The 27,173-nt window shown below is 36.6% G+C and overlaps 2 protein-coding genes across 4 annotated transcripts in view; one reads left to right on the top strand and one right to left on the bottom strand.

Annotated features, from left to right (window-relative positions):
• The window catches only part of DSG1 (desmoglein 1), a 39,252-nt gene extending 35,606 nt beyond the window's left edge, over nt 1-3,646 (bottom strand). Inside the window, exons 1-2 of the mRNA XM_019465472.2 lie at nt 3,365-3,646; nt 2,642-3,037 (exon numbers count right to left, since the gene is read on the bottom strand). Coding sequence (XP_019321017.2) covers nt 2,642-2,689 — 48 coding nt within the window. The 5' untranslated portion in view covers nt 2,690-3,037; nt 3,365-3,646. The remainder of the gene's footprint in view (nt 1-2,641; nt 3,038-3,364) is intronic.
• The window catches only part of DSC1 (desmocollin 1), a 351,913-nt gene that overhangs the window by 174,414 nt on the left and 150,326 nt on the right, over nt 1-27,173 (top strand). The gene's annotated exons all lie outside the window — the stretch shown is intronic.

The raw sequence follows: 27,173 nt of genomic DNA, 5'->3' as shown, positions 1-27,173 counted from the left end.
CAGATTCTTCAGCTTTCTTCTCCCTGATGTAACCCACTAATCTGAACAAGGTCTAAAAGGTATATTAAACAGACTACGCAAAATACACATAAACAGATGGTTGCTCAGCTCACAAATGGATTTGCATTAAATATATTGCCTGTTTAAATGTCTTAAAGGTTTTGGGGCACCTGGGTGGCTCAGTCGGTTAAGCGTCCAACTTTGGCTTGGGTCCTGATCTCTGTTTGTGAGTTCGAGTCCTGCATTGCGCTTTGTACTGACAGCTCAGAGCCTGGAGCCTGCTTTGGATTCTGTCTCCCTCTCTCTCTGCCCCTCCCCCACTCATAGTCTGTCTCTCTCAAAAATAAATAAACATTAAAAAATGTCTTAAAGCTTTTTAAAATTGCCTAAGTATGCTCTCTACTGTAGATTTTTACTTATTCTAGACTTTGAATGGAGAAGAATAAAGACTTCACATAGATTTTTTTCCTTTTTTTTTTTTTTTCTTTTTTTTTTCTGGTGAGAGCATACATTCATAGTGAGGCTAGCCATAAGCTAAGTAGAAGAATTTGCTATCAAGGTAGTTAATTTTCAGGGGAAAACAAAAGTATTTTGTAACAGAAATAGATTATATAACTACAAAGGATATTTATCCAGATCATCTGGTAAAATCTGCCGTAAGAATAAATTATGATTTTTCAAACCCTAGAAAGCAAAATGTTTTACCAGAAAAGTTACAATAACAGGAAAAAGAAATGTTTTAATTCATTATGCAGTAAGTTCTTTGAGAAATACATCTCATAAGACAAATGAGAAATTTGTGACTGATTCCAAGGTAAAATATAGCAACAAACAAACAATCCACAAAGAAAAAACCAAAACTTTCCAAATTCAGAAAATAAAGCACAAATGTCCAGAAACGTCTCTACAAAGAAGAAAGGTCAATGAGGATACATGATTTTGATAAAATGATACATTTTACTGAAGAATGACTAATTAGACAATGACTGTTTAAAGGAGTTTCATAGGATGTAATTAATTAGAAATAATCATAAAAATAAAGAAATAAGGTATATTATGCATTAAATGAAAGCACATAAGCATCTGAATAAACTAATCAAATTAAACTGTAATAGGCCTTAATGGATCAGATTTAAATGAAATTAAAAATAAAAATATTTGAGGGGCGCCTGAGTGGATCAGTCAGTTAAGCATTTTAGTTCGGCTCAGGTCATGATCTCGGAGTTCATGAGTTTGAGCCCCACATTGGGCTCTGTGCTGATAGCTCAGAGCCTGGAGCCTGTTTCGGATTCTGTGCCTCCCTCTCTCTCTCTGCCCCTCCCCCACTCACGCTGTCTCTCAAAAATGAATAGTCTCCAGCAAAAATTTAAAAATAAACAAAAAATAAAAACATTTGATTACTCGGCAATACACAGATGCTCCTATACAAGTGCTCATTAATCCTTACTCATCCCAAATTATATTAACTGATCCTAAAAATCCATTAAAAATTCCATGGAATAGGGCTAGTCTTCTAAAGGCAGCTTGGAACTAAAGCTACCAGCTTATTGATGCTTATTCGTAACAAATCCACTGCTATGACCACTTTTACTTAATAAACTGAATTCAGACCAACCAGCATGTTTGAATCAAAGGTCTGACCTGTTATTGTAGAAACCCAACAATCCAGTTCAAAACTTAAGCAAGTAGAAACAAATATGACCCACAGGACTATATGCTGCCAAATTGGAGGGTGATTTGCCTGGCACTTGCCTCTTTGGATAACATTAACCTTCCTGTGAGAAAGACTCTGATTTTAAAATTCCCAACAGAAGTGAAATTTGATGCAGCAACTCAGTGTTATCTTTATTATCTCTAAAAAGAGAAAATTAATGACGTGTGAAGGAGACGGTGATAAAACATCTCATTACATTTGTCTGACCATCAAACACAACTTTCATATCAGTCATTGCTGATTTTCCAGTAGTAAGAACCAGTATCATAATAATTATACTCACTCCTTAATTATAGCTATTCCTTCACTTATTATATCATTTACAAATCTCCCAGATTGTCATGGTTTTTGACATTAAAAAATGTTTTAAATAAATCATAGCTTAGCAGTGTGGGGCTTTTGATATTAGTGTTATGAATCCCAAACATATCTGGAACCAATGAGACAGTTTGGATTGTGAGGCCAGTCGCAAATTGCTATGCTTTTTAATTTATATGTATCCCATTTTTATAGTGAATTTGCCAGCAGAGTTACCCAAAGAATGGAAAAATGTTTAGGGTAAAAATCAGGACACACCTGTGATATTAGTTTAAGAGCCCCCCTGCAAAAAGGAATTTGAACAACCAAATGCTATCGAGCAGCGATAAGACCTCCCCAAAGTCAGTATTTTCCCGGCATGACTTAGCACTGACTTCAGTATCAGAGATGTGATAGGGTGAGTTGACACTGATGCATTAATATGCTCGAGTCTTCAATTAAGGAGAGAAACACTATTTAAAAATCTAGTTCATAAAATCACCTTGTCATTAACATAAACTTTTAATGGGTTTAGGTTAGAAATAACACTAAATAACACTTTCTAAAAAAGTTCTCACTTGTTCACAATGAGCATGATTATGAGGGTTTTTTTTAACAGAATCCACTTACCAGAAAAATGAACAGCACTGCAGCTGTTCTAACAAAGTGCCAGTCCATTGCAGCTGGGTTCTCTTACATCCAAGACCAAGGGAGTTTTGTTTGTTCTTCTCTGTTCTTTTTCTTTCCCCCACTCAGCTGGTGTCTGATTAAAATAATTTCTCAGTAGATGTTCTTACATGCAGGCTTTGAGGTGTTTCTGCCTTCTCTGGGAGAAGAACTGAAGGTACGTATAACCAGTCTAGATCCCCACCCTAAAAACTTGGGCTGGTCTCACTGAAATGCTTGACAAGATCATCATTGCTCCCAGGTAAAAGCTTAGGGACACACCCTTCTTCCAGTTGAAAGGCAGCTCTCTGTGGGGCTGGAAGATTCACTTCTTTAATGAAGGCTTTCAGTGTCAAGCATCTAAAATGATCAGACGTATGGAGAGTTATACACTTGATAGGGGCTTTCCCTGTGCTTTATTTATAAGCTGCTTAAGCTTCTCTCTTAAACAGGCAAGTGTAGTCTGGATGCTGATATTATTCAAAAAGGATTATCTGGTTCAGACTAATAATAGTAAGAACCTTCAGGTCAGAGTCAAAAATCATAAACTTTCCATTTCAGTGGATGTTAGAAAATATTCAGTCATTTTTTTAAGTTATTGTAAAAGAAACAGAAAATTTGCTGATGTTAAGAGTGAGGATTTTTTTAAAAAGTGTTAATCCAAACAAGCAAAACTATGATACTTACTGTTATAAGGTCCTCTGCATATGTCACAGTTCCCTTTAAGCAGACAGCTGGAGTCCAGGAAGCCTCTCTTTTCTCTCTAACCGAGTGTCTTCTCTCCTCAAGTACTTTTCCCTTTTTAAGGTTCTGCCCTTATCAAATGTAGCAAAACAAAATTTAAAATATCTCTAAGCCAGATTAAATGTAAAAATCAAGACCACCAATTAAAATCTTGTCAATAGTTTTACAAATGAAGATCACTGCCTGAAATGCTAATGAAAATCCAGAGAGAGCTGCTCTGCAGGTGAGGTGGGTGAAAAGTCAATGACGAGTCCCAAGCACAGAGCCAAGAATCTGGATAGCGAGCCAATTAGAACATGGGGAATACACTGAAGAAATGGCTGCCCACACATGCAAATGGGAGACTGAAGGCAGCCCTGGAATTTATGAAAATAGTGACTCTCACAGGGCAACACTGAAAGTGTTCTTGGGTTATGCTCTCTTCACCTGGCAGCGTATAGTATACATATCGTGAGTGGTGGGAAATCTTGAAATGGCAGTGTGGAACAAGAGATCCAGCTGAGAAGATGTTGATTATGGTCAAAAAGACACAAAGCATATCTCAGAAAGAGAGGATATCTCTGAGGGTCCGAGGCTCTACCAAATGCAGTCATTTCATTACAGATGTGTGGCAAAGAAGGTCCCTCAATGGTGGTTTGAAATTTCATGCCATTCCTCATGGAGCTTAGAGAGAAGGAAATGCAATGCCTGTATGTAGTTTCAGTGAATAAGAATGCTAATGATAAGAATTGATCGTTATGAATAAATGAAATAAGAGGAATAGTCTCAGGCCAAATTTCTCTTAGGGGAGTAAGATAGAATGTGAGTGTTGACCTATGACTTAGTCTGAGCAAGATATTAGTAGTAGGATTGTATGACTGTGAATGACTGAAAACTCACTGAGCACCAGAGATGAGAGGATCTTCTCTTTCACCTTTTCAGTGGCAAGTGAATGTTTTATCCACCTTGAATTTTGGGCATGGTGCTAGGCTATGCACAGGCCCTCTTCATCCAGTGAATGCCCTTTCCCCTGGCCCAACCCTGGCTCCACCCCTAACTCAAAGCCCTACTCCCAGAGTCCCAGGCACCTAGAGCCTTTGTTGGCAGCGATCTCTCCAGCAGCTCTCTGGAGAGGAGGTGTGACAGAACCTTAATGTTGCAGAGCAGTGGCTCTCCTGATTGTCCCATGAGAACGAGTGACATTAAGCACAAGTAGGAAAGGGAGTTTATGAATCATCATTCCTCCCCCTTCACTTCTTTCCCTGCCTTTTCCTCTTTCCTACTATCTTCATCTCCTTAGAACGGTGTTGTCTAATGGAACTTTCTGAAACGTGGAAGGAAGTGTTCTCTATCTGTGCTATCCAGTGCAGTAGTCACTACCCATCTGTGGCTACTGAGCATTTGAGATGTAGCTAATATGACTGAATTTTTAACTCCATTTAATAGCTAATTTAAGTTTAAATAACCACATGTGGCCAGTGGTTAACATATTGCACAGTGTAGAGAGGTGAGAGCATCATTGCTTTTATTATCTTCTGTCTCGTCCTAAGCCTTAATGCTTGTTCTTTAGAAATTTAACTCCCTTTCATTAAATCTGTTATATTCCTTTTCTCATATGGGAGACTTCTAGCTTTCTGAGTTTCCATTTAATGCCTTTTGCTTCCCTTTCCTTTATGAACTCTTGTTATGTGAGTTTACCCAGTCCCTTTTCCTCCTTAGTGATCCTATTTCTTGATGACAATGAGTTAAGATACTCTAAAACACAGTCAACACAAACCCTTCCCATTTCTATATTCACATTTTCTCAATTATTTCTTCCAGCCACTTTATCTGTGATTTCATATCACACTGTCACATAACATTGCTACACAAGTTGGTTTCTGGTCTCACCAGACCCTGTTTCTATCTGATATTGGTTAGTGTGGGAGTTACCACATATATACCAACAGTTCTTGTTTCTAGAAATTTTATGAAATTTGGGGTAATTTCTGTATTTGGAATTTCCCCGAGAAGCTGACAGATTTTTCTGACAGGGATCAAAGTTCTCCTGGGAAGGGATTTTCCTCTCTCTCATGAGGCACTGCAAACTCTAGAATGTTGTCTTAAGTGCCTACTTTCTATATTTGTTCACAGTTTGAGATACTGTAATACCTTCTTGAAAGACAAAATAATCAGTATCTTTCACTAAAGGTGATGTATTCTATGAATCTAGAATGTCTTAAGCCTAATTAAAGTAACTGACCATTCTATCCCCCTTCATATACATAATACCCATAGCGTGGATTCATATATTTCAGAGAAACCCTATGAAATATGCTTTGATGTCATATGTGGAACTCTGCTTTCATGTATGTGTCAAATTACCCTAATCAGCTCCACAAATTGTTTAAAAAATAAGGGAAATAAAATAAATCTTAAAAATAGAGAAATTGAGGTAACTATATTAAGGATAATACAAACAAAAATGTTTGTATTTGTCTCTATATTAATGTTCCTTTGAGATGTATTGATTTCAGATCTTGTTCACATTTTTTTAAAATCACAGTATTTCTCAGTAAGTCACACGAAAGTCTGGGGGGATGGAGGCTGCTATTATTTTTTTAAAGCTATTTATTTTTAAGAGAACAAGCGTGCAACAGAGAAAGAGGAAGACATAGAATCCCAAGCAGGCTCAGCACTGTCAGCACAGAGCCCGATGTGGGGCTTGAACCCACGAACTGTGAGATCATGCCCTGAGCTGAAACCAAGAGTCGGATGCTTAACTGACTGAGCCACCCAGGTGCCCTTGGAGGCTGCTGTTTAGATTAAAAGATACTTCTCTTTTAATATGTAACAACCAAATATAATGTCTGACCCTTCATTAGATCCCTGATTTGAACAAAACAGCTATAGAAATAACTTTGGAGATATTTGGCAAAATTTAAATATAGACAGGGAATTATTATACATTTTATTAGGTTATGTAGTAATATGTCTTTATTTTTAAAGACACTGCTAAATTATGCATGGGCAAAACTGGTGACAAAAATTTTCCTTATGGTACAGGTGCCTAGGTGGCACAGTCGGTTAAGTGTCTAACCCTGGATTTCGCCTCAGGTCATCATCTCATGGTTCGTGAGTTCCAGCCCTGGGTTGGGCTCCACGCTATCAGTGCAGAGCCTGCTTGGGATTTTCTCTCCCTCTCTCTCTGCCCCTCGACAGCTTGTGCACTCTCTCTCTCTCACACACAAAATGAATACATAAACTTAAAAAGAAAAGAAATTTCCCTTACGGTAATTTAGCAATAACATGGGGTGAATGTGGCAAAATGTTAATTGTTAAATCTAAATTATAGTATATGGTTTTCTCTTTGATTTTCTGTATATTTGAAAAATTTCATAGTGACATTTAAAATAATGGTTTGAAGTAGGTGTTGACAAATTATAGCCATGGGCTAAATTGGTCCCACTGCCTTTTTTCTTATTTTATTGAAAAAAATTGCTTACTTGCTTATGTATTGTCTGTGGCTACTTTTCCTCTGTTGCAGCAGAATTGAGTAGTTAGGACAGAGTGGCCTGCAAACCCTAAAATAACTACTTATCTGGCTTTTTACACAAGTTTTCTGACCCCTGCACTAGGTGAACAGATTATAATTTGTAATACAAAATATGACTCATTAGTAAATTAGTTGTCTTAGGAGAATCCACAAAGTTGATTCAAAGTGTATGAGCAGAAATCCTGACTGGAAGTAACCACCAACGTTAATGCAGTTAATCACCGAGGAAAAGATACATCTTTATAATAGAAATATATTTTTAGTTTTATGTTTTCGGAAAGATTGTTTAATTGCCTAGAATAATCTATGGCCCAACTCTTCTGCCTTTCTTTTAAACCCGATTTAAGGAAAATCTTAATTTTATTTTTTTTCTAGTCAATTCTAGAATAAGAATTTGATAGCATCACATCTTAACGTATTTTTCTCTATATAGAAAGAATGTTCATGAACAGGGAAAAAAATATCAGATGATTTTGAGGTCCTTGGGATGTATCTTAAAAGTTAAATATTTTATGATAAAATAACAGTGGTTAGAGACTAAGCTATTATTAAAAAATTAAAAAAATAATTTTAATTGTGCATCCACTTCATTTTCATTGCTATGCTAGGCATTGTGGAACATTCAAAATCATTTTGAACTTTCCCTTACAGAGGTTACTCTGTAGCTGCAAACATACTGAAATAGAACTATTGTTACTCTCTTCTGGAAGGCTTTCTTACTCACTTACTTGTATATATTGGCTACCACCCCTGTGGACTGTTTGGATTTCATGTGCAAGTTCAGTCCTTCATTTTACTTACAGTAAATTATCATCAGTACAGTTCTACGACACACACACACACACACACACACACATATGCATATATACACACACACGCATATATATATATATATATTTTTTTCTACTACATGCTTTGACTATACTAGGAACTGGGGTTACAAAGATGAATATCCCATGGTTCTTGCCCTCACATGGCTCCAGGCTAGCTGGAATGGGAAAGACAACAGACTTTCCCCCGACTTGCTAAATAGAAACAAACATGGGGTACATTGGGAACCCTTAACCCTGTTTTGTTGGAGATGATGTTGGAGAAATCTTACAATGTTAAAGACTACACCTGTAAGACATAATAAAGCTGATTTTTATTTATTTTTTTATTTTATTATTTATTTTTTAAAATTTTTATTTATTTTTGAGATAGAGAAAGAGCATGAACGGGGGAGGGTCAGAGAGAGGGAGACACAGAATGTGAAGTGGGCTCCAGACTCTGAGCTGTCAGCACAGAGCCCGACGCGGGGCTCGAACTCACGGACTGTGAGATCATGACCTGAGCCGAAGTCGGATGCCTAACCGACTGAGCCACCCGGACGCCCCTAAAGTTGATTTTTAAAATTCATGATTTATTCTTTTCAATTCATGTTATATTTTCAAATTTATATCTCCTTTTGATTCAATGTTGCCTTTCTGTCTTCATTTCTGCTGTAGACCCTCTCCAGGCCCTCTTCACCCGGCATTCTGTGCCACACTTCTAATGGTATGTCTGCACTTGCCCTTTTAATACATACTGCATTCATTTTCCAGAATAGTGTTTCTGAAACATTGTTCTCCTTATGTCACACCTCTTTTCAAAAACTCTCATAAATTCATATTTCCTTCCAGATAAAAATGTCTTCATATTGAAACCCCTTGGCAGCAAATTTATGTCTCCAGGTTATTTATTATTTTTGGTGTAAACAAAGTACAGTCACTCTGCACATTCTTAACATTTTCCACCATTGCTTTTCATTTTTGAAGACCCTGCTTTTGATGATAGTGGTATTAATATGTGTCAGGATAATATACTGATTGAAATTTGTCTAGAGTATTTTCCATTTAGGGGTGTGTATACAGTCTATGAGCACATTAAAAGTTTACTTTGTCATTTTCAGAAACTTTTGGTGACTGTAGTTTTCAAAATTCAATTCTACCAATATTTCTTGAGGCCTACTAGGTACTATGCTGGCTGTCAGGAGAGATGAAAATAGGTAATAGAACTTTCTATCTTTAAGAAGGCTATAACTTTGACTGGATCTCAAAAGGAGTGATGGGGCTTGTCTTGTCTCTATGACGAGACACATTGATGTATGTGCTGTAGGAAAGGTCTGTAACATTTTATGAGCCCTGAAAAAAAGGAGATAATTTCTACATTAAGGGAATTGGAGAACTCGTCATGGAAGAGGTATAATTTGAAATTTTCGGTTGAATACATTCTCAATAAATGGAGACGTAGCTGGGAAAGAAAGTAGAGGGGAACATGCATTTTTCCAGCCAAAATGGAATAAAATTGGACCTATGTGGACTATTTGTGAGAGGTAGCAGGGCTGATGTGTTAACAGAATGTGGAAGACTTTAAATGCCCTGCTCAGGTATTTGGATGATCTTCTATGGCAAAGAACTACTGTGGGCTTTGAGCAAGGTATGGACCAAAGTCATACCTGCTTTGGGAATTTGTCGTGGAACTGTTGGAATGGATAGAGAAGAGACACCAGAGAAAGATGAATTTGGAGGCCACCATAATAGTTTAAGTGATGAACCTGAAATAGTTTGGTTTCAGTAGGAAAGGAAAAGGATATAGAAGTGTGACAAAAGTAAAATAAACCAGCAGACAGGTTGGATGATGGTGAAGCAATAGGGTGATGGGGACTGGAGGGAAACACTTCCTTCTCATATTAGGTGAAATGGAAGAAAAAGGAACCTGACGTTTTGATGTTAGAACTAAGCAGTTTTTAACATTTTGTCTGTCTTGTTCTGTTCCTTTTCTGCTTAAAAAAAGTCAGCCTTCATCCAAATTTGAAATCTGCTAATGCTTTTTTCACATTAGCTCTCTGTTCATATACACATACATTTTGGAAGGCATATTTTGTATAGTTTGTGTATTTATATGCTTTGAATAATTTGGAAGTAAGTTGTGTATATCATGACACAATACCATGACTATATATATCTACTAATAACAAAGTCCTCTGCTATGTAACCATAGTTTGTGTGTTTGATGCAAAAAGGATCAAAAAGAATAATGCTACAAATGAGCTCTGAATAAAAAAGAATACGTGAGCCCATAGTGTTCCTCAACAGGGTAGTGGGGTGGACAGTAAGTTCTTCTTTAGAAAGATTGCCAGCTAATAAATATAGGGGGGATAAAGTAGAATTAGATTATTTTAATAGTGTACCCAGCAAAATAATAACTGATTCAGGTGAAGATCATCAATGAATGTTAATACTCTTGAATGGAAATTTGTTGGGAAACTGGATATTTACATGATCTCAAAATATCATACCATTTCACCAACTGATCAAATTAATCATTTCCAGTAATGGGACAAACTGACAATGTGTGCCTCCTTGCATGATGCTATAAAAACTATATATAATGTCACCTATATAGTATTCTTGTCCAACATATTTAACCTGAATCGTTAAATGAGAAACCAATCAGAAAAATGTCAGTTTGGGAATGTTCTATAATAAAATGGCCTGGAACCTTTAAAAATGTCAGTTATGATATACAAAATATAATGCTGGCTTGTATCAGATTATAAGGCGACATAAACTAAACATAATTTTTGATTCTTTGTTCTGAATCATAGAATGTTCAATGATAATGAAGATTAGCAATAAAGAACTTTTTTATGGGACAATTGAAAAATTTTGATTTGGGCATTTTAACCCTAGAAATTATAATGTTTTTAATGTCTATTTTTTAAATGTTTTGTTTTATTTTATTTTATTTTATTTTATTTTATTTTATTTTATTATTTTTTTGAGAGAGAGAGAGAGAGGGAGAGAGAGAGAGACAACGCATGAGTGAGGGAAGGGCAGAAGAGAGGGAGAGACAGGATCCAAAGCAGGCTCCAGACTCCAAGCTGTCAGCACAGAGCCTGAAACGGGGCCGAAGTCACGAATCACGAGATCATGACCTGAGCTGAAGTTGCGCTGAGTAAGCCACCCAGTGCCCCTGATGTCTATTTTTATAAATAGTTTTACCACCAGTATATACAAAACAAAAAATTAGGAATAGCGTTATAAATTTTTGATGAAATATAGTTTAATTGACACAATTAAAAAAAACAATAATTAAATATCATGAAGAATATTTTTCATGAAAATTCAGTCATTGTCAAGAACCTTTTTTAATCAAGTCAAAATAGCATAGCATGCTCTAAGGGAAAAAAGGCAGGGGAAATAGAACTAAGAGATTTTCATTTATAACGTTAGTCATTGGCAGATTATAAAGATATAATTCTGAAAATAAATCAGACAAAGACAACAAAAACAAAAAGCAACAATAACAAACCAAAGGGAACAATCTTATTCATTAATACAATTGCTGAAGTTGGAAATGATATACTGACAAATGGATTTGGGGAGCAGGTTAAAAAATTGTGACTGGTTGAAAGTCTCCCTAGAGATATAAGGTAGTTCAATATTAGACAAACCTATGGCAGTGTCTAACCATTGTAATAGCTCAAATTAAAAAAAAAAAAAAGCTTCTACAGATGCTTTTAAAAGCTTGATTTAATTCATCACTTCTTTCTAAATGAAAGAATGAATATGAAGAAATAAAAGTCACTAATTTGATAAAAATTATATATCATCCAAAAATCTACCACTCTGCTCAGTGTCAAAATGGTAAGCACATTTTTATTAAATTCAGGAAAAGGATCCCACTATTATATGACTTATTTCTGGAATGAATGGCCAAATAAAAATATTGGATACAACTTAAAATTATGATCATTCACATATCATAAATTCTCATTCACATGAGAATTCCAAGAATATCAGTTAAAAATATATTGCAAACAACTTGAAAATTTATTAAGTTGGTTGAGCACCTAATTAATAAAATTCAGTAATGTAAATAAATTGAGTTAGGGATTATAATGAAAGAAATATAAATGGGTAATCTAAATAATTATCAATTAGGAAATATAATAAAAGAAATCTAATAGTTTGTAGTAGTGAGCATAAATGTAAACTACCTCATCATGAAGCAGAACAGAAATGTATAGAACCTGCATGATAAAAATATTAAAGATTTCATAAGGAACATGAAGAAAACATGAATCAATAGAAAGATATACCTTGTTTTTTACAGAAAGACGCCTTATGATAATGAAACCCCAAATTTCTTTTTTTGTAGAATTTGACAATTCTACAAAATTAATAGGCCGAAAAACAGACGCCCAACTTTAGTCAGAACTGAAAATATAGGGACTCCCTGAATGGCTCAGGTGGTTAAGCATCTCTGACTCTTGGCCTCAGCTCAGGTCTTGATTTCAGGGTGGTTGAGTTCAAGTCCTGAGTTGGGCTCTGCAGTGGGCATGAAATCTACTTAAAAAAATTTGGATATATAAATAACAATAACAACAAAAAAAGAGAAAACTATTTCACCAATCAGATTAGAATTTGATAACAAAAAATTGGATAATACCCATTATTGGAGAGGAAGTAGAAAAATATGAAATCATCGTCTTGACCGAAAGTGGAAGTGCAAGTTGGTAGAATGTTTTAGGAAGGTAATTTGACAATAACAAAAATTTATACATACAGTTTGATGCAACCATTTCCATTCTCAGAAATTAGCCCCAGATACACTGATAAAAAATACCCATACAAGGATGTTCATTGCATTATTGTAATAGTGAAAAACTGGTAACAACCTTAATGTCTATCAGGGCACAGTTTGTTAAATGAATTAGGGTACATTTATATAGTGGAATTTTAAAAAATGAGACCAATTTAAATATACTGATATGAAAAGAGATCTAAGTTACAATAAATTTAAAAACCAAGATGCAGAACACTGTGCACACCTCTTGTGTAAAAATATGCGTTGTGTATATTCATTTCTTTATATGCATAGAAATTGTCTGGAATTACAAAAATCTGTTTATTAGAGAAGAAATTGCATGCTGAATTTTATACTCTTCTGACCCATTTCTATATTTTATCATCAGTAGGCCTTATTTTATAATAAAAGGTGAAGATATTTGAAGCTTTGTAATTGACCTTTTGGAAATAGAAGAGACAATATTAAGTGTCCATTTGGAGGTAGATGGACAGATAAGGTTTAGAGAGATACATGTGAAAGTTGTCAGTTTCAAGATGACAACAAAATTGTGTAAGTGGTAGAATCACTTAGGGAGAGGATGAAGAGAATGATATGAAAATATCTGAAGAGAAAACTTTCTTTGCTTGGTAAAGGGGAAGAAGAGTTAGCAAAGAGATAGAAAAGGTGCTTCAAAGAAGTGGTCAAACTGGTTCAATCCAATGTAATTTAAATCACAGGAAGAATTTTAAGATGAGTAGTTTCCAGAACAGTGCTGAACACAAGAGAAAAATAGAGCACCAACATTTTCCTGATTGATCTCCCAACTCTCTAGTTCTTGCTTTTCTGTTTGTTTGCAGGCATATTCTTCTCCAACGACCCATTCGATGCATTATTTCATGAAACTTGGTCTTGTATCCCTCTTCCCATAGATTGGTTTTATGCAATAAATCTACCCATAGACCTATTCAGTCTAGACCTTTATTCTTCAACTCCAGACCTATATATCCAAATGCCTACTTGACATTTCCTTTGGAAATTTCAGATACAGCTCAGAGTGTTGAAAACTTACATTCTCCCTCTCAGAAAGGGTCCCTTCACTTTGTTTTGTTTTGTTTTGTTTTAATTCCAGTATAGTTAACATGCAGTGTTATATTAGTTTCAGGTGTACAATATAGTGATTCAACAATTCCATATATTACTCAGTGCTCATCAAGTGTACTCTTAATCCCCTTCACCTGTTGCACCCCCTCCCCCCTCCACCTCTTCTCCCCTCTGGTAACTCTCTGTTTGTTTTCTGTGTTTCAGAGTCTTTTTTTTGTCTCTTTTTTGTCCCTTTGTTCACTTGGTTTGTTGCTTAAATTCCACTTATGAGTGAAATCATGTAGTATTTGTCTTTTTCTGACTGACTTATTTCACTTAACATTATACTGTCTAGATCCATCCATGTTACTGCAAATGGCAAGCTTTCATTCTTTTATGGCTGAATAATATTCCACTGTGTGTACTTATGTATATATACATATGTATATCACCTCTTTATCCATTCATCTATTGATGGACACTTGGGCTGCTTCCATAATTTGGCTATTATAAATAGTGCTGTAATAAACATAGGGGTACATATGTCCGTTTGAATTAGTATTTTCATATTTTGGGGGTAAACACCCAGTAGTATGATTCGGGTAGTTCTATTTTTAATTTTTTTGAGGAATCTTCATAATGTTTCTCACAGTGGCTGCACCAGTTTGCAGGGTCCCTTCACTCTGACCAGCCAGTAAAACCACCATCTATCTGGTTGTACAAGACAGAAGCCTGAGAGGTATCAGCAACTTTTTCTTCTTACCCTTCCATTTCCAATCTATCACCAAGTTCTACTGGTTTTACTATGGAAATATCTCTCAGATTCATTCTCTTCTCTCCATCTTGACTCTACCACTGTCCCAGCCGAGCGATTATGGTGCCTCACCTGGATTACTATTGTAACTTTCTAACGGATCCACATCCCATTCCGGCTAACCTCTAATCTGTTTACTACACTATTGCTGGAAAAAAGGTATTTCCAAGAGCAAGCCTAAACATAACAATCTCTTTTAAAAACTTTCAATGGCTTTTAGAGTAAAGGGGAACAAATGTCAAGACCTTATCCGTCTCCTTTGCAGTTATCATAGTTGCAAGGTTACATGTGTTTTTGTGATTGTTATTCTCTGTCCTCACCACTAGACTGTTATATTCATGGGAAGAGGAACCATGCTGTTCTTTACATCAAAATTGTATTTCTGGAATCTGGTACGTGATAATGCTCAGTAAATATTTTTTAAGTAATAAATGAATGAAAACAAAAGGGAGTTGTTTAAGAGGAAAAGCGTGTGTCTCAAACTTTGTCAACAGATCTAAAAGGATGATGGTAAATACTGAAAAGTCAACAAATTTGAAAATCGATGATTCTTGGTAAATTTGTGAATAACATGAAGGTGAATATTGTCAAGAGTATCCAAAGAAATAGACTACGGAGTATGTTCTGGGAAGGGAAGGAAGTGAGGAGTAGATCCCCTAAATGATTAATTCTGAAGAAAAGCAGGGTATAGGAATCTAGAGGTCTTACTAAGGTCAAAGACCTATGTATTAGAAGCAAAAGAGTGAGTCCATAGGAACTTGGGTGTGGCCATAAGAACTTGTATGAATGGTACTCTAGAGTTTCCTGAGAAAAAGCTGTTTAAAACTAGGGAGCATGAAATGTCCATCGACGGATGAATGGATAAAGAAGATGTGGTATATTTATACAATGGCATATTACTTGGCAATTAAAAAGAATGAAATCTTGCCATTTGCAACCACATGGATGGAACTAGAGGGTATTATGCTAAGTGAAACTAGTCAGTCAGAGAAAGACAATTATCATATGACTTCACTCATATGAGGAATTTAAGATACAAAACAGATGAACATAAGGAAGGGAAGCAAAAAGAATATAAAAACAGGGAGGGGACAAAACATAAGAGACTCTTAAATATGGAGAACAAACTGAGGATTGCTGGAGGGGTTGTGGGTGGGGGAAGGGCTATAAGGGTAAGGGGCATTAAAGAAGACACTTGTTGGGATGAGCACTGGGTGTTATACATAGGGGATGAATCACTGGAATCTACTCCCGAAATCATTATTGCACTATATGCCAACTAACTTGGATGTAAATTATAAGTAAATAAAATAAAATAGGGGAGCACGTCTGCCCTCTGCTTTCCTAGCATTGCCTAAGAGCCCATATATGCTCAATAAATATTTTACATTAAACTTACTTAAAGCCCCATTTTTCAGAAATTTTACCACCTTAATTTTTACAGCCTTGTTTAGACTTGATGTCTTACAGTTAATTCCATATAAATTCTATTTCATTGCACCTTCTTGAAAAATAATCAGTATTTGTTGTATCTACTTCCTCATCACTTCATCTCAAGCAATGTTTTTTTTTTTTTTTTAAATTCTACTATTGGGGATTTTAAGAATAAGTTTTCAGTTTGTAGTCAGTGAGTAGTGCATATGTTTTGGCAATTATGACAGAGTTACAACAAGAAACCTGGGAACAGGTTTTTAAAACATGTTTCTGATTCTTGGGAAGGTTTTTCAGCTCTAGCAACTGCAAACATCATCAAAATTCCATGATATAATCTACTAGGTATCATGAAATGCTGATGACTAACCTCTGGAACTGCACATCCAAGCAGTCAAACTTGTATATCGTGAGTCACAGAATTGTGGATTTAGAGTCAGTGAGAAGAACACCCAGGGACATCTGCATATATTCAGAGATATTGATTGAGAAGTATAAAAGAAACACCCCATTCTATCAGCAATCTTGTGTTGATATTATATCATCAACTCATCTCAGACTAATATCAAGTAACTACAGAATCTTAATATAAGTTTTTGCCATCAAACATATTTACTTCCATTCGGAGGTATGAAGTTTCATGGTAATAAATGTCTTGCACACAAAAAAGCATTTGGAAAATTATTTTTCAAAAAGCTCTTAATGTTAATTCTTAGGTCTTATTTTACATTTATTAAATCCACAATTTTAGAGTGAGATCTTGGCCAAAGACTATATATTTACTTAATGCCCAGAGTGGATTAGATGTATCTTAAAATTAGAGAACTTTGGACAGAGAAACTTACTAAGATTCTATTTCTAAATTGCCTTGGCATGTGTATCACAAATGTTACACAAATTACAGAGATACAGTGGTCTAGAGAGTGTTCTATTTTTATACTTTTCGTGATATTACCAGCAATGGAGAACAACCTGAATGCTTCTGTTAATTAGGAGAAATTGCTTGACCTAAAGGAGAGAAGATAAAGTTTGGAGTCAGACAAATTGAGACCAAATCCACATCTTCCACTGTGTGACCTTGGGTGAATCAATCAATGCCCATGAGTTTCAGTTTTCTCATTTGAGAAATGGAGATGATGCTATCTGTTTAATAGGCAAGAGTTTGCAGGACAAATGAGGGGCCGAAAAATCATGGTGAGTTGGTGGGTCTTCAAGTAGTTCAACAGAAGTGAACCATGAGAAGGGGAATATGAGGGGAGAAACCAGAGGATTCAGCAGGAACCAAGTTACGAATGGTCTCATAGCCATAGGAGTCATTTGAGCCTGAGGATAATAGTTTTTCAAATCCTATGGTCCATCCGTGTGGTCTCATGGTGTTTATTTTATTAGAGATACCCAAGTAGTTCTTCTCCCTCTCTCCCTGAGCAATCTCAGTTCCACTGAACCCAGGCCTCACTATCTAAGAATACTGAAGACCATAGATACGGATGTTGCTTCAAGAATCCTTGAGAACATGGCGGGGAAAGAGGTAGTGCTAATCTCCTGGCCAGCAAGCAGGGTTACCAGTGACAACTTGGGCACTCTCGGCGGAGGCTGCCAGAGAGTCGGGGGAGTCACGCTCACTGGTACTGAAGCATCAACAAGAATTATTGAGCACATATTGGGCTAGGATTTGAGCACATGAATATATGTGAGGTATGTGTGTGATTTTTTTATATGCAGGTAAAAAATAAATTAAAATGTTACACCACAGCTTCTGTAATAGAAATAGAAGAAAATTCTATAGAAAAAACACCAATATGCTTCAAAGAGTGAGAGGAGTCTCCGTAGAGATGGATCCTAATGGAATATGGAGGATGTCTGGAGATGAAGAAGGATGTGAGCAGGGAAAGTGTGTTGTACTAAAGGGAAAGTATACCAAAGCCACAATAAGCCCAAACCTGTAGAGTTGAAAGAGAAAGGATCTGATAGGATCGTTCTTGGGGTTTGCTCTGTTGTAACTGGCCATGCTTTATTTTAATCCAAGAGGAGATGCAAGTGAATTTTCTTTTCCTGTTGTTAAGTAGGTTGCAAAGGGCCTTACAGGGATGTCATGCCAGTCTCTCTTTCCTTAACTGTGTCCTCCTCAGGACACTCCCTAGCAAGGTGTCTTTGCAACCATCACTTGCTTGCTTCCATCAGCCCACATCAGAATTACTTTTCTGAGAGCCAAGTACTACTTTCCTGGTGTTTGTTCAACAGTTGGCTTATGTTACTCATCTGCAAAGCATCTTAAGATGCCCCATGATAAGCTGCTTCTCTTCAGCACAAGTGGACAATGAGACTCCTGATGGGAAAGTTTCGTGTTCATTTTATGTATATGATTGAATCCAAACGACTCTCTTAAGTGCTAGGTATTCCTCTCCAAACATTTGTCTAGCAATTTATTGCTGTTGCTTATTTGTTATGTATCTTCTTTCCAGGGGATGACCTCAGTCCCTCTGTGTGTGTGTGTGTGTGTGTGTGTGTGTGTGTGTGTGTCTTCGTTTGTGTGTGTCAGTTTGTAGGTCTTTTCTGTAAACCCCTCACAGTCTACTAAAGAATATCCTCTCATTGCCTTTTGTTTATCATCAAGACTTTTGGAATTGGGGCTAAATATCCCATAGTAAAATCTCCACTTGCCTTTATCCCTAATTCTAGAAATAGGGGCTTTTTGGCATTGAATAAGATATTATATGTAAAGCTTTTCTTGGGCCAGGATTCCTCCACAAGATTCCTCCACACCAGGATTCTTTGTGAAAAGCAGTTCTATCTCTAGCAGTCGATCACTCTTTAAAGAGAGCATTTCCCAGAGGTCTTCTTTGTTTTGAGGCAGGAAGTACAAATAGGACCACACTCCTGGCATAGTATGGTCCACCCTGCAGCAGGAATTCCACTTGCTCCTCAAAATGCTCCCTTCTTCATCCTCACTCAGATCCCAACAAACACTCATTTGGTTTAAGAATAGCCATCGATTATTGGGGCTCCTGGGTAGCTCAGTCAGTTGAGCATTGGATTCTTTTTTAAAAAAATTTTTTTAATGTTTATTTATTTGTGTGAGAGAGAGACAGAGTGTGACTGGGGGAGGGGCAGAGAGAGGGAGACACAGAATCTGAAGCTGGCTCCAGGTTCAGAGCTGTCAGCACAGAGCCCGATGCAGGGCTCAAACTCACGAACTGCGAGATCATGACCTGAGCCGAAGTCAGAGGCTTACAGACTGAGCCACCCAGGAGCCCCTGGATTCTTGATTTTCAGTCAGGTCATGATTTCGCGGTTTCGTGGGTTCAAGCCCCACGTCGGGCTCTATGCACTGACAGCGTGGAGCCAGCTTGGGATTCGCTCTCTCTCCCTCTCTCTCTGCCCCTCCCCCAATCATGCTCTCTCCATCTGTCTCTGTCTCTCTCAACACACACACACACACACAACTTTAAGAATACCCACCGATTATTAAAACAACAAAAGATCCTTTCCGGGGGTATACTTAGAAAAAGTGGCAATGATAAATTTATAGAAACTTGCCAAGTAGTGAAATTCAATAGATTATTTGTTCATGCAATAAATGTGGATTGAGCTCTTATGTGTCAGATGCTGTTAGGTGTCAGAGATCCAAGATATCCATAAGGAAGTTATAGTTCAGAGAGGATAATGCCCTTGTGGAGAAAATGACAGTATTATTTTGTACTTATGTTTATATTATTTATTTTCTTCAGGTCAGTGCAGCCCAACCTGTAAGCCAGGAACTTGGGAAGTTAAAATTATTGCAAGGAGCCTCTGATATCTTACATTTACCCATCATTGTGTGTGTAGACTAAATAATTGATAGATCCAAATTTATATGTTCTCTATTTACTAGTTAAATAATAAGTAATATTTCCAAATATTTATTAAGTTTTTCAAATATTTATAAAAACATTCTCTTGAAAAATAAAATAAAAGTAATAGAATATAAATTAAATTGATTTATTGTTACTTTAGTCACTGAGTATTTTTTGACAGATATTAATAGTCTAAGCTAGTAGTATAATCTAGTAAAAACTTTTTGTATAAATACAAAGTACCTGAATGTCTAAAAGGAGAATCCAGTACTTTAAAAATAAGAATTACCTGAGTATCACTGACCATTTAAACTATTAACATGAATGAGCCTAAGACATATTTATCTTGAAACAAATAATGAGTAATTCATTAATGTTTTTTTTTCTACCCACAAGGAGTGTTCCAAGAGTTTTTGAGACTGAAAATTATTCTTTCATTTATTCCACTAGTATTTATTGAGTGCCTACAACTAGATGCTGTACCTATTAGAGAATATTGCATTAAAATCTTAAACATATTTGTGAGATTAACCATTTAATAAAATATATGGATAAATTTATTTCTCTTCAATGAATCTACTTTTATTAATTTTTACATAAAGTTGTTAATGCTTCAAATAAAATGTTTTTGACTCCAATAAAAATATGGTCTTCAAGCATGAATACAGGAAAAAAAATGAATGCAGCCAAAATGTTTTTTTACTATAAAAATTGGAAAGATTAGATTTCCTCTAATTGGCTGTCTGACTTGATGCTTGAATTACTCTCTTACATCACATGTTTGATGTGAAATTGTTAGTTTTAAACATTCCAAAGTTCAAAAGTTGTTAAATGTAATGAGATAATTCCTAATAGTACTGTTTCATATTCACTATTAGTAATAGAATAAATACTGAAAAAGAAAAGCAAATATAAACTCAGGAATTCTGGTAGTGTGGTTATCTGCCCTACACATTTTACTGCAACAGTGGTGGAAGAGCAAAGAGTGTCGGAGTTAATGAAAGTACTTGAACACTTCCTTCATTCCTAAATGTAAAGTGTATTTTAAATGAAACCTTCATTTCTTTTGCAGACATTATGAAATGCATCACTCACCATCTTTTGAAACACCTTTATATTTAAGAATCTTATATGTAGTTCATTGTCCTTGAATTTATAGGAAGTTGTGGCACTTAAAACTAAAGATTATCAAAACTTGCTGAAAGATAAGTGGATGCTTCAGTGGTCTGGGTTATGTCTAGAACTGGCCAATATTTGACAGCAATGAACAGATGAGTAGATAGGTGGTGACGCTTTATCCGTCTTCTCAACTTAACCCCGCGTATACTTAATTAAGAGACTGTTGCTTACTAGGGGCTATTAACCCATCAAGATGGAATTTATGGCATCTAGTCAGGTAGTGACCTTCCTGCACTTTGACGGTTGATAAATTGTGAGGTTGATACACGCTAGAGTTTCCCAGACTCCCACCTGAAAGCGGTATTAGGACAAGTGGCGATGTATGGTTGCCAGATTCTCTAAGTTGAGGTGAATATTTGATTTAAATGGTAAACCCCTAATTTCAAAATGATTTTGAAATTAGAGACACTCCTGGAAGCTGAATGGACTTTCACTGCCTAATGATATAGCTGTTCATTTAGAGATACCTCCCAGATAGAACCATAACCAGAAAAGTTACCTCATACTCAGCGTATGGTGCACATACATGCTTGTGTTGGAATCAAACTTGTCAAACATGGGAGAGATTTGACCAGTGTCCCATGGCCACTGCTATCTCACTATCTTACCACCTACTACAGTTGCTTTATAATAACATTACTATTATTTTGCTAAATTAATAGGTCTAGTAAATGTATGTTCTTAGCAAGAACTTGTTAAACTTGTTTTTTTCCCCCCTTTGGTCTGAGTAGGCGTGACCCATTAGGGTAACTTCACAGCCGTCCTTGTTATTTCTCTGTACCAACTCACATAGAACTTAGTTTGAAGACAAAGCATTTTAAATACTTCAAAGACATGGAAACATTAAGAAGATCAACTGATTTTTTAAAGGGTCATTTTAAAATTTGTGGCCTTAAAAATTAGTTTTTCTTGGCAGTATACAAGGAAAGTTGTGGTTAATGTTTTTAAAGCCTTCCCTGCCATACATTTTTAAGTAAATTATACCTGAGCTCAGTTGCCATATCTCTGGATCTCAGAGCTTTTTTCCATGAAGTGGAAATGTTCTGGTAAATGAAATAAGGCTCCCTGCTTCTATAGTTTGTGATTCTGGGAAATAAGTATTTTGTAATAAATACATTTTGTTATAAACTTAAGAGAAAGAAAACTTTGGATTTGTGTTACGTAAAACTGCACAGTTAATTCTTATAATGAATAATTAATTCTTTGATGATTTTTGTGTGGTGAACTTTTCTATCCAATATGATTGCTGATTACTACTTTTAATGCCCTAGAACTTACCATATGGTGTGTGCTCAAATATATTTTAGAATAATCAAATCAGGCAAAAAGGACTTGTTTAAGGTCAGCTCAGGTCTTCTGACAGCTTTCTGTAGAGCTTTCTTCCACATTTGCTTAGCTTTCCAATGTGAGATTTCATAAATGCAGCCATTCGTATTGACAGATAAATAGCATTCAGATATAAGATTGAAATTCCTCTAACCTAACAGACAATCAAGATGATAAATCAACATACTACCCAGGCACTCCTAGAAACAAAGGAACCTAAAAAGAGTTGTTTTATCTAGAATGGAATGGAAACAATGGAAACTTAAGTCAATAATCAAAAAATAGGATCAATAATTGAAATATAGGTCCCAAATTTTGGTATTGTTTTTTCTTTTAAGTGAACAAAATTGTATTCTGCTCAGTTTTCCAATGTATGTGATTTTACGATTGTTTCATCACTAGCACATGGTTACAATTTTGTAGGAGTGGGTTTTATTTTTTTAGCTTTTATTCAGTTTATAGAGATAGCATTAATGTTCATGTTTCCCCCTTTTCGTTTAAAAGAATAATGGAATAATGGAAAGACACATTTTTAAATTACTACTGAAAGGCTTTTGTATTTTGTTCATAATATCAAAATACATGATATCAATCTGTCCTGAGACCTAGATATGTAATTTATTAAAAGTGTTTTATATTTAACAAGAAATACTATATTAATTCTTAACATTAACTTGTTGCTTAAGATACCCATCTCTAAAACCTGAAAAAATGAGTCTGTCAAATGTATTTACTGTTAATTTCGTCTTGCAGGAGGTAAGATTATAAAGTAAGTGAATGGAACCAGAATCACATTAATGATAACCTTTGAAAACCATTAAGTTACCCATAAATAGCAATATACTTTGATTTGTGAAGCCTATGTAGTGATTTAAGTTACACATCTAATGGGGCTGGGGAGAGTAGTTGTGCCAGAGTATGGCAGCCTGGATTCAAATTCTGGTCCAGTCATTTCCTATCCATGTGACCTTGGGAAAGTTAGTTCACTTCTCCATGCCTCAGTTTCCTTATTGGTAAAATAAGGTTGATAAAGGGCCTACCTATAGTGTTGGGGGAATTGAATGATTTAATATATGTGCCAAGCACAGAGCAAGTGCCCCATCACTGTTACCTATTATCATTGTAACATAGGAATGTACATAATATAATAAAGAGTTCATGCATACCACAGAAGTTTACAGTTCTTTTTAAATGTGTGGCTGTTCATGTGTGTTAGTTCTGTGCATGACATAGTCAGTACATCCTGTTCTTTCCTCTAGTGTGTTGTATTAATTTATATTTTCTTCAGTTAATATGTGTATACTCTGGGTCAGAGTGTAAAGTGGATTTCTTGTGAGGGGTTATGGTTAAACAAAGGGGGGGGGATTGAAAGTCATCATTCTGGAGCATCTGAATTCCCCTGCAGCTGCCTCCTGAAAGCTATGGGAGTGCTGCCTCCATTCTGTTTTGTTGTTGTTTTTTTTTTTTTCTCCCCTCCCTGCAGGTGAATAACTAGCAGTAAAACTGGCTCTAGGGATGGGGAGCGAAGATAAAGGTCTAAGTAGCTTGGGAGAGCAGGCAATTGCCTCCAGGTGTAGACTGGGCAGGGATGGAGGAGGTGGGTGGAGAGGTAGAACAGGGTGGAGGTGGAGAAGCCCCAGAGCATGCAACAACCTGTGCTCAGACTCTGGGCTGGGCTGTGAGGGGTGGAGAGCTCTGCTGAGATGAGACATGCTGGTCCTTGAAAGGACAGGATGCAGGTTGGGAGAAGGGAGAGAAGAGGTTTCAGTATGCTCACAGCTGCGTGGCACGAGATACAGTTCTGAGGAGCACAGCACTATTGAAAACTTGGCAGGGAGAAGAGAGAGGGATAGATGGGGCAGGGGGTAAGGCAGTGAAAGAAGTTGGGAGGAAGAGATAAGGAAAGGATGGAGGCGGTTGAGTGAGAATCTCATCTCATGGGACTCCTTATGACTCAAGGTGACAGCTTAGTGCTCTTAGGCCAATTAAGAGCTGAATCGCACAATGAGACTCAAAGATTGTACCGGACGCAGTGCGTGAGAATAAAGAGCTGTTGCTGCATCAGTGAAATCCGAAATTTGGTTTCTGTAGCTGATGAGGAGTTTTGTCTAATTGTCAAATTCATCATGAATTTAAGAAGCGCAAAGGGTGATGGTGTGGTTTTCGGTGTGATCTACATAGGGATTTTTCTAAGGAGGTAGTGAACCACCAAAGGAATGAGCCAGAGGTTATAGATGTACACTAACACGGGTAAGCCAACTGTAGATAGTCAATAAGGACAGTCTGTGGGGAAAGGGGGTGGATACATAGTTGTGGGGGTTTTTTCATGGTAATTGATCTCCTACTGGATAATTCATGCACCTAGGTCACAAAAAAGACTAACCTCCCAACTCCCAAGCATTTCTGAGGTTTCTTGGAGGATTTCATCAAAGCGTTCATAAGCAGATCTGGTGATGCCGGGTGTACCACTGCCCTTGCCCAGACAATGCCCACTCTCCCACTGGGAAGAGCTGGATCCCACAACACAGCCATCTAGGGAGAACAAAAGGCAATGTCATTCTCTTTCATTTACAAGGGGTATCAAACTAATGATGCCCTGTATCTTTCAAACATGAGGATTTTTGTATCACTGTCTTCCTAAATCTCAGGCGTGGGCAGGCCAGGAGGAATTCTGAGTGACACATACCATACTGTTCTCAGTGGTGTTTCACTCTACCAGAACCAAGGCTTTGTTCCTGGGCCAAACTATCCTTGTTTTTTTCAAGTACATGAAGTCTCTGCCTCCCTCCTCACCCGCTATTGATTATCAGTGTAACCTTTTGTTAATAACTTTCCTTGATTATTTTTAAAAAGTTTCACAGGATAATAATAATAATAAATAATTGTTTTTCTCATTTTAGAGCCTCTAAAGCATTTTTTTTTCATATAGCACTTTAAGCATTTGGTCATTGCAGTGAATATATAGCTACATAAAATATGTCCTTTGTTTCTGTGGCTCTTCCCAAAAGTCAAGGGCTGCCAACACATGGAAAGCATGAACTGAAGAGCAAGAAAGACTTGCTTTCTCTCGTTCACCTGTGTGCCCCTGGGTTCAGTATGTATAAGTTAGGCCCTCCTGAAAATGAGTTATAATGAGGGATTGGCAAGCAGCCTAGGAGAGAATGTCACCTGAAAGGAAAGTCTCGTCCAGGAAACAAAGTATGATTGTCAGAAGGGAAGGCTCAGTCATGACTACACCATTTTGCCCATCGTATCAATTAGTCTCTTGTCTTCAACGTATGCCTGATTACATTGGAAAAAGAGGTGCTCATGTAAAACTGAAATGATATTTTTCTTTCTTTCTTTTCACTAAAGCCTACAAACACTGATTACCAGCAGCACTGATACATGGTTCCCAACTGGAAATAAAAGGTCTAATAACCCTTCTTTGTAGTGTTTTGAGGATTCCAGGAGGAGATGGTGGTGTGTGGCCGATGATGATGATAACCCTCATCATGTAAAAGCAGCTCATCTCTGAGCAGTGCAGCCCATTGGAGCAAATATCACCAGAATTGAGGAGAGGAAGCAAATGGCAGATGACATGAAATGTTTGAGGGAAGATGTTCATGAGCATGCAAGAGACATCCTGTGGTTTCTGCTTGGTCTAGACATAGCTGGGATACAGGATAGATTTTGTAGTACATGAGGTCCTCTCACAACAGCTGGGAAAAAAGAATCAACAAAACAAGTACACCAAAAATTGTGTACAGGAATGCTCAGGCCATTTACTCTATTAGATTAGTTGAACAGGGTTTAAATGTGTTCTGTACGTCAACTAAAACCACACGTCCATCTATAAGAAAGAACACATAGTATGACTGAGAAAGATGGTTTTCTATGAAGACAGACATAGGGTCCCTGTATGACAGAGCTAGTGATGACATCTGCACCAAAACCCCTTCTAGGCTGTCCTGCTCTTCTACCCTGAGAAAAATGAGTCAAGAGTGACAACTAGGGATTTTAATCTTTAGTAGAGTGCCCAGTGTGCTGCCTATATGCATGCTTAAGTGAGGCTGCATTTCTCTAAAATAGTGAAGGGAAGATTCCTAGCTAGGAGAATACTCTTCTTCATTTACTGTCTAAAGTCTTCAGATCTGCAAGAAACAGACTCATGATGATAGAGAACAGACTGGTGGTTACCAGAGAGGAAGTGAGCCGGGGGAGGGTGAAATAGGTGATGGGGAGTAAGGAGTGCACTTGTCCTGATGAGCATTGGGTGATGTGTAGAGCTGTTGAATCAGTATATTGTCCACCTGAAACTAATATAACACTGTATGTTAACTATACTGGAATTAAAATAAAATCTTAAAGTCTTCAGATCTGATTGAAACCTTCCTTTCAGCTCTCATCACTTCCAGCTTCCAGTGTGTACTCCACTGAAGTACTTATCCTTTCTCCAAATGCTAGGCCCTTTTGCTCATGCTATTTTGCTCAAATGGCTTTATCTTCTTGGGACATCTTCCCTTAGCCCCTGTCTCCTCAGCCTGAAATATTCTTTCTTATTCTTTAAAATGCATCTCAAATGGTTTCTCTTTGCAGACTTTCCTGACTTCCTAGGAAGAGCTAGTGTTCCAATACCCATTTCTGTGTATAACACATTCTGTTATGTAATTACCTGTTAATCTGTTTGTTTCCATGTTAACTCATAAACGCAAGGTCTGTATTCTATTCACATAGAATGGTGACTAGCAGAGAGATAGGCTAATAAAGCTCATGAATATTCAATGACTTATTGACCAATTGAAATAAGAAATATAATAATTTGAAGATCTGTATTCTTTAAATCCTGCCTGGTTTTTGTTATTGTTGTGTGTTTGTTTGTTTTTATAACATTTCATTTTGGGACTGAGATGATTTGACAGAAAAATCTGATTAAGCATTTTTATTTCAAATGGTGATTTTTTTTTAAAGAAGGAGATTTCTTCTCTGCTTTGTAATTCC

This window comes from Panthera pardus, unplaced genomic scaffold (assembly GCF_024362965.1).
Source record: "Panthera pardus isolate Hobbes unplaced genomic scaffold, ASM2436296v1 HiC_scaffold_15, whole genome shotgun sequence".
Taxonomy (NCBI): Eukaryota; Metazoa; Chordata; class Mammalia; order Carnivora; family Felidae; genus Panthera; species Panthera pardus.
This window is presented reverse-complemented; position numbering and strand designations above follow the sequence as displayed.